Source organism: Octodon degus, unplaced genomic scaffold (assembly GCF_000260255.1).
Source record: "Octodon degus isolate 3935 unplaced genomic scaffold, OctDeg1.0 scaffold00037, whole genome shotgun sequence".
Classification (NCBI taxonomy): Eukaryota; Metazoa; Chordata; class Mammalia; order Rodentia; family Octodontidae; genus Octodon; species Octodon degus.
Window position 1 is genome coordinate 1,069,994 of NW_004524613.1, and position 8,565 is coordinate 1,078,558.

At 46.1% G+C, this 8,565-nt stretch overlaps 1 protein-coding gene across 1 annotated transcript in view; it reads right to left on the reverse strand.

The window, feature by feature from the left end:
- Positions 1 to 2,815: 2,815 nt before the first annotated feature.
- LOC101583632 (angiopoietin-4-like) overlaps positions 2,816 to 8,565 on the reverse strand; it is a 28,204-nt gene continuing 22,454 nt past the window's right edge. Inside the window, exons 7-9 of the mRNA XM_004630952.1 lie at positions 7,049 to 7,215; positions 3,722 to 3,852; positions 2,816 to 2,979 (exon numbers count right to left, since the gene is read on the reverse strand). Coding sequence (XP_004631009.1) covers positions 2,816 to 2,979; positions 3,722 to 3,852; positions 7,049 to 7,215 — 462 coding nt within the window. The remainder of the gene's footprint in view (positions 2,980 to 3,721; positions 3,853 to 7,048; positions 7,216 to 8,565) is intronic.

Below are 8,565 nucleotides of genomic sequence, written 5' to 3' on the forward strand. Positions count from 1 at the left end.
GGGGGAGGCACTGCGGAGTGGTGGGGGGCGGTCCGAGGGGAGAGATGTGGTATTTTTATACAATAGAGTATTACTCAGCTATAAAGAATGATAAGCTCAAAGCCTTTATATTTAAGTGGATACCACTTGAAGATAAACTTATAAGTTAAATAAACCAGATCCACATGTGTAAATATCATATAGTGTCCATAGTGTAAGAACTCAAAAGAAGAAATAAAACTAGAAAGTATGACACAATTAAAAGGAAAGTGAGAACTTAAGGATTAAACAATGAAGAGAGGACAAGGAGAAAACCTAGGAAACATGGCATTTTATGCATAAAATGATTAAGGCAATGATCCTGAGAATCTTCAGCAAGTTTTTCAAACTAGCAGTCAATTGGTAGGATTCTTACTATGACAAACTATATATGCTGATACCTGTGAACTAAGCAATGGCACTGAAGATAGCAATCTGTAGTACTAGGATCATGCTTGGAATGCATGTCATTCTGGTCTTCTAGATATGTACTGATGTCATGTCATACCAATTACTGCTATACTTCCTCTCAAGTAAATGTTTGTTTAAAATAAAGGGTAATAAATGAAAGCAAGAGTCAAGAAAAAAATGTCATCAGACTGTCCTGCCACAATGCTGTATACAGTAAGATTTCTAAACTTTCATGTAAAAATATGTAATTGTTTATTCCTTTTTTTATTTTTTCTTCACATCCTGTAGCTATTTAAAGTTTAACATTTCAATACTTAACAGAAAATACTTGTTCCTTGTTATGTATAAGATGTTTGATATTCCAACAGATAGTGAGGTTAAGCTCAACTGCCTATGTTATAGGGTAATAGGTTAAGCTTCTCTTCTGGAGGGCTAACAACCTAAGTTTGCAGACCAAAAATTGGAGAAAAAGAAAAGCTGAAAGGACAGCCAACATTTTGGCCCTAGCCTTTCAAGGTCAGTGAGGACTCAGGACATAGGAGAACATATACTGTAACATCCTGTAACTCAGTTGTGTCCCAAATTTTCTGGTCAAGGAGATTATAGGGCCACAGAGGAAAGGGATCGAAGAAGTATAGTGTGCCTAAGGAGAGTCACCTGGAGAGAAAACATTCTCTCAGGCTTTCAGAGAGCAAATTGGTCAAGCAATGGTCGTGACTCATCCACATGGCTGACCCTGACAAAGGATCTATAAACTGTGGTACAGGGTTTCAGGCTAAATCCTGAGGGGATTTGACTGACCTTGTCAGATACAAAAGTTAAATTTCTTGTTATATAGATCTTGCTTTATCTTGGTCTTAACCATCCAACAGAAAAGTATTCCATACCCTAGGTGCACAGGAGGATGTCTAGGTTGTCTATCCTAACAATAAGGCCAGTTAGAGCATCTGTACCATGCGGGCCACAGAAGATCCAGAGAGCTATGCACATGACATTCACAAAAGACAAACAAGTTATAAAACATAAAGCCATATTAATATGCTGAGCTGTAAAGGGATCAAGTCAACAACTTCTGACATTGCCAGTCCTGTGGATAACTCACTACTATTATGGACTACTGGACTATATTGGATTATTTTGCTGAATTCACACACCTACTATATTTAAATAGCAATGGAATACTCATTTCTGACAAAACTAAACAAAAAAAGGGGATACAAATGAAGAACCATTTTGTATCTGTATATACAAAATAGGATAGATATACAGCTACTTTCTCTTAATTCAATGAAAAGTAAAATTTATACTAATAGTGTTTGGACAGGATATCATGTCTGCATCTTTTACTATGAATAACCACTATGAAGACAACAATATGCAATGTATGAATTATTGAAAGTGTCCTACTAATCGGTTTTGAAATTTTCTCATTGCTCTTTGTTTCTCAATAAAATTAACAAAAATAAAATAAACCAATAAAAATGATTAATATTTGTAAAACATTATAAGAATGTTTAAATTCTTAAAATTTGAAATATAAAATAAGTGATTGAGATGTATAGGAGGAAAATGAGAGAAATCAGCCATTAGAAACAAGTTCAAAAATAGAGTCCAGCCAAGTCAACAAACCTCAAGAAGAAGGGCTGTCCTAGCTGGTGCTGCCAACGTGCTGAGGAGGATGGTGCTGATTCACCCCAAAGTCTGTGTGAGCGGTGGGCACACAGGGGGATGACTGAGTGTGTCTCAAATATGTCCTGCGCCCTGCATCTGCCTCAGGATTTACAGCCTGCTGTGCACCTAGGGCATGGCATGAGGCCCACAGGGCTTTGACCCAAAGTAGCTTTCACCTCACTGATACATCCCCAGTGCACATGCGCACGCGTGCTTGTACCGTGTATTCTCACTGCCGCCACCACAGGTCCACTTTCATAGACAAATGAAATCCCTGCACCACAGACACATACCACACAAGACCACTCTATAGTTGGAGATTTTTATTAAGTCTGTTTGTCTTTGCATGATGGTGGGAATTGAATCAAAGACCTCATGCATGGTAGGAAAGCATTGTATCTCTGGGCTCTACAGCCACCCCACCACTCTATATTTGGAACCTGGGCTCCTCCAAATGACTTTGTCTGACAAGTTGGAAGGGGTAAGAACATCACAGAGTCAGGGCCCAATGTGACATCAGAACAGGATGTTTTCCCACTAGAAGGTTCATCTCCCAAGATGCACCAGCACTATCATCATAAACTGAGTACCTAGTGTCTTCTGAGGGTGTCATGTGCCTAGCTCTCCAGACCTTCTGTGGCCTGCATGGTACAGATGCTCTTACTGGCCTTATTGTTAGGATAGACAACCTATGCCAGCCTCCACATGGTGCTCCCTAGTTGTGCAAGGGCCTCATCATCATGCGGGAGGTGCGGAGAGAAGAGACAGAGTCACTGGAGGCATGGTCCCAGCGGATGCCATCGATCTTCCTCCTGTGCTGGCCAGCTTGGTAGTAGATGCCGTTGAGGTTGGACATGCCACAGGCATCAAACCACCATCCTGTGGAAGAGGGGAACATGGAACAATGCCTGCTCTTGCTTCTTGGGCCCCAGCCAGCCTGGGAGGTAGGTGAGGGCCCACAGAATCTCTGCTGACACGTGGCCACTAGAGGGCAGTGGTGCCTCTGGCACCCTGCTAGCTCTGTGTACCTCCTGACACTCCCCAGAATCCTCAGCATCCATGTCCCTCCCTTACTAGCCTTCTAGCCTTCTGGCTTCCTCACAGCCTCATTGCACCTCCCTGGATATCTGGTGGTGTCTGTTTGTCTCCTGAGTCTCTCTCTCCCTAGTATCTGAGCATGGGTCTACGTGTGCATCTCTCTGGCTGAAGACATCCTTCTGTGCTGGCTGTCTCTGTCATCCTGCCGCTCTCAGGTCACTGTCCCATGCACCCAGGCCTCTCATGGCCACATCCAGGCAGGACTTCCTCTCCAGGTCACCCTTCACCTTCCCTGCCCAGTGCTGTCTGTCTCCACCGTTCTCATTCCTATCAACCTCTGCCTCTCTCTGTCTCATTTGTCCTTGTCTCTGTGGCTCAGGTGTCTCCTCTGTCCTTCCTGCTCTGTCTCTGACTCATCCCCTCTCCCACTTTCTGACCTCCATCCCAGATCAGGCATACTACACCAGCCAGAGTTGGTGCGATCTTTCACCTGGACACATCCTGATGAACTCTGGCTTAGGAGGAGGAATGTTCTAAAGATCTCATGGCCTTGGAGACGAAGGCACCTCTGATCTGAACTCACCTCCAGACATAATCTCTGAACAGTTGCAGCCACAGTTGTCATGATCTGCATCCCGGGTGCTGAACTTGTTGTTCTTCAGGATCAGCAGACCATTGCGAGATGACACACCACTATCCTTGTCCAGAAAAATTCTGCAGGCCACACAGAGATGGAGATAAGAGAGAGCCCAGTCAAGATAGTGTCCAAGTGAGGAAGCCCTCTATTGGGAGTTTGCCCAGGTGGCCTCCCTCCTGCAGTCTGTGAGCAGGAGCCTCAGCCTGGGTGCTGCTTGTGGTCATTTTCTTAAGCTACTCTATCCCTCCTCTCTCCCTCTTGGAAAATAATCAGATACTGTACATTGGACCTTCCCCACCTCATTCCATGGGTATTGAAGCAGAGTAACAGTGCCATATTGTGCACAATGTATGATAGTTTTGGAGCCTCTACGGGGGGGGGGCAGGCACTGTCCAAAGGCCTTTGCAGGGGTCAACTCATCTTTATCTCAGCCTCACAATGCTCTGTCCACAGGACAAGATGGGACCCCAAGAGCACAAGAGGCTGCCACAGTCTCAGGACCAACTAGGGTCACAGCCAGACTGCATCCCACCATGGCCTGCCTGCGGGCCCACAAGCTGATCTTCCCATGCTCAAGTTCCTGCACCTGTCTTGTGACCACTACTTGTGTCCACTTGTGTCTTCCAGAAAGCCCTCTCTCACCAAAGCACCCCACACTTTTCTGCACCCAGGGGCCTCATCCCCATGCCCTGTGCAGCCCTGTGACCTGCACATCACCTGGCAGCCCACCCGGTGGACTTATCTTCCTTGGTCAGACTCTGTGATCCTGACAGGCACAGCCAAGGCAGGCTGGTGCTGATGGCCATCAACTTGCATTCAAACCCCAGCTCTGCCACTCAGGGACTGCGTGGCCTTGGAAGACACCTCAGTATCTGTATCAATGCACTCAGGAGCCATAGAAATGCCTACCACAGCCTTGCTCATTGTGTGTTTTGGTAACCCCAGGATGTAGATGCTCAGAGCAGTGAGCAGTTACTGTTCTCTGTTATTTGGCCCCCGTCACATGGCTCAGCCTGGCTGGAAGACTGCAGACAGAGGCTGTGCCTGGAAGAGGAGTGGGAGACAGTTGGTAACCATTAACCTTTCTTGGGGTGGAGGTGAATGGACTGCAAATATAGCCATCACAGCTAAAAGAAGCACTGGATCTAAGGGCAGGCTTCCAGGATGCCCGAGGTAGTGGCTCCAAGGTATGGCTCCCTCCTAAGGAAGATTGGTTGGTGTATGTGTCTGGCACTGTCCTCAGCCTTCACCTATGACCTCTATCTGTGGTAAGGAACATGGCCCTCTTCATCCCAATGATCAAAACCAACCATGAAGCACCCTGTGTCCTTAAGAACATGGCCCTCATCTCTGGGGCAGGTGTGGGTCAAGCACCTGCAAAGAGCTGCCTGGCTAAAGATGCCCTGGAGGGAATCACTGCTGTCCAACTGCTCCAGTGATTCTACATTCACCTAGCATCCACTCAGGATCCTGGGGGGAAAGTGAGTACTATTAGCCCCTCATCCCTGGGAGCCTCAGTGGGACCCCACATCATGGACTAGGACAGTCTCATTGCCACACTCATAACAACCAATTTAACCATATTTATGGTTCAGGCCTGTGGAAGCTGAAAGTGAGATACATCAGAAGTCACATGTGTAAGACCAATGCTTACACATGTGACTTCCATTGGGGCCATCTCTATCCCAAAGTGAAGCACAGTCCAGGAAGGGATCTGGAGATCATAAAGACTGTGCTCCTTAAGGAAAAGCCTCTGTGACCAATAACTTGATGCCATGGAATATGGGCTATGGAGAGAAATACAAGAGACATTGGACCCTAGCATCTGCACTACAGGGTCAGGGAGCTCCTGGGACTGTGGGTCCCACAGGGAAGCCCAGTGTAAAGATGCCCTTGTTTGTCAGACAGTGATGGGAGCTGTGATACCCAGCAGGCTGCATGCAGAGCCTGCAGAGGAAATGGGCCCAGGAAACACAGATGAGGCACAGGCACACAGTGACCTGGTACCTGCTTGTCAGAAGTGCAGACACATGGACCTGAATCAGAGAGCACACAGAGTGGCTCAGGCAGCTCCATCATATAGTGTGGAGGGGCTCCCTCACATCTCTGGTGCACCCACTTCACACACACAAACACAATCACCATTTGCATCTATCTGTCTCCCTATTTCAGGATGTGCCTGCTCTCCAGAGAGCCCTTCCTACCTGCCATTGTATGAGCAAAGGCCACACAGGATGGGCATACCTCCTCTACAGTGTCCTCCCTGACTGGACAGCATTTCTGGGTTGCCAAGGCCTCTCCTTTTGTCAACACTGTCCCTTCCATGGTGTGGGACACCAGTGAACATTCTGCAATATGGCCCACACCAAAACTGATGTAACTCTGAAAGGGTGGGTCACAGTCTGATTCTTTCCAAAATGACCAGGCCAGCACATGGAGACACAGAACAAGTATCCAGCATGCTTCTCTATAGGGCTCTGCAGACTTACAGGTGAATGAAAGCACTCTGAGGCCTGGGCAGGACAATCTGGAGCTCTGGAACACTCTGAGGGCCTGACACAAGCCAGAGGGACCATAGCACTTTGTACAGAAGAGCTTGCAAATTTATCACACATGCATACACTTGCAGGGTGAACATAAGTAACACTGACTGAGGCATTCAGGTAGAAATGTCACATTTCTGTCCTGGAATATATCATCTCTACCTATCCAAGAAGCTTCACCTAAAGTAGGCACAGTAATACCAAGGTCAAGAGTTGTTCAGAGGATTTAAAAGAGACTGGAGAAAATATTTGATAAATAAGTTCTGATTACTTTGCCTCAGTGTACCAGAAGTCAGAACAAAGAAGGGGTGGGGCAAAGGGAAGCTTTCGCCATACACCTATATCCAAAGCTATTCTGCTCCTGTGTAGCACAGGGATTCAGAACAACTTGACATAATTTGCCCAAGTGAGAGCTGCTGAATTTCAAGACAGGGTCTGATTTTGCTGGCTCCCAAGGACATTTCCACCTCATCCCGGGACATGGTGCAGCCTGCAAAAGACACTTCCCCCATGTTGTGTTGCTCAGTGACTGTGCTCAAGTGATTGCCCCAGGAGGGACACCACCCCACAGTCTCCAACCCAAAGCTCACTAGCCACCTCTCAATTTCATGATATGGGTACAAATGAGGGACTGATGGTAGAAAGACAAAACAGCCAGGTGACCTTTGGTGCAGATCTGCAGGCACTGTCCTGGGACCCAGCCCACCCAACAACCAGGTCAAGAGCCCACCTGTAATACTGTTTTTCACTGTACAGCTTGAAATGCTCAAAGTTGGCGTAGAACTTGCTGCCATCCCCGTCTTCCATCTCCACACGCAGGGAGTAGTTAGTGCTGCTTGTGAGCTGGTACACCGCCTCATTACCCAGCCAGTGCTCTCCAGCTGGGTCACCAAATCCCTATAGGGTAAGGAGAGGACATGGTGGGCTTTCTGCTGAGCTAGGAGCAGTGTTCCTGGCTGAGCAAGGACCTAGGCCAGGCTCTAAGGCCATATCTCCCAAACTACAGGGCCTAAAGATCTCTGTGAACAGCCTCAGTTAGGAGACCCACACCACCTAGAGGAAAATCATCAACACATTTCTAAAGGTAAAATTTCAATAAATATGACTGAAATCACATTTCTCCAAAGATCAGGAAATGAAAATACTATCTGTGGTGATCCAAATGAGCAGTGGCTCCTTTTGGAGTGACTAGTGGGTGGCACAGGGGGGATTGTGAAGTGCTGTAAGGCTGGTATGTCAAGTACAGCATGGGCCACATGGGTGAGCACGTATTCCAAATCCACTGATCCTCACACTTCACATTAGTGCACTTTACTTGCATGATTGTTCTACCTCAGCTTAAAGAAATAAGAATTTAGGCTCAGGTATAAATTAAAGAGCAAGACATTGCCAAGGAACAGGGCAGCAAATGCAAAATTGCAACAACATAGAAATGTATAAAGGCCTCAGAGCACATGAAACGTCTTGTCACCAGTATCCAGAACTGACAAACCAAAGCTTCTGGCAGAATACTGGTTCAGCACCATGGACAGGGCACACAGGACCACCCCCCCCCCCCGGCTCCCCATTGGTGGGATGAAGTCCCATTACTAGCTAAGCAGCTATCCAGCTGTCTTTTGCCTATTTCTGCATCTTAACTCCTGATTTCCCTTTACCATTTTCATGATTAAAAATACTCAATGGTTCGCCCTATGTTTGACTTTTAAAGCTATGCCATTGAACATCAAAAATAAATAATTGCATAGTTTGTGTATAGAACTTGCATTGTTTATGGCTGTTGAGAAGGAAGAAAGGCAGAGAAAGAGGAAATATTTTCTTCTGGCATTTTAAAGCTGCTTCTGACATAATAAATTATTGCATGTTAAGAATTAAAAAAATAGGAGCTGCAGGCGCGCAGGCCGAGACTGCGGACCCGCGACCGAGCGTCCAAGGCAATGAACTCTTCAAGTCTGCAGAAAAAAATGGCCTCCAATAAAACTACATTGCAAAAAACGGGAAAGAAACAAAATGGAAAAAGTAAAAAAGTTGAGGAAGCAGAACCTGAAGAGTGTGGTAGAGAAAGTACTGGACCGACGTGTAGTGAATGGGAAGGTGGAGTATTTTCTGAAGTGGAAGGGATTTACAGATGCAAACAATACATGGAAACCTGAAGAAAATTTAGATTGTCCAGAGTTAATTGAAGCATTTCTTAATTCGCAAAAAGCTGGTAAAGAAAAAGATGGTACAAAAAGAAAATCTTTATCTGAC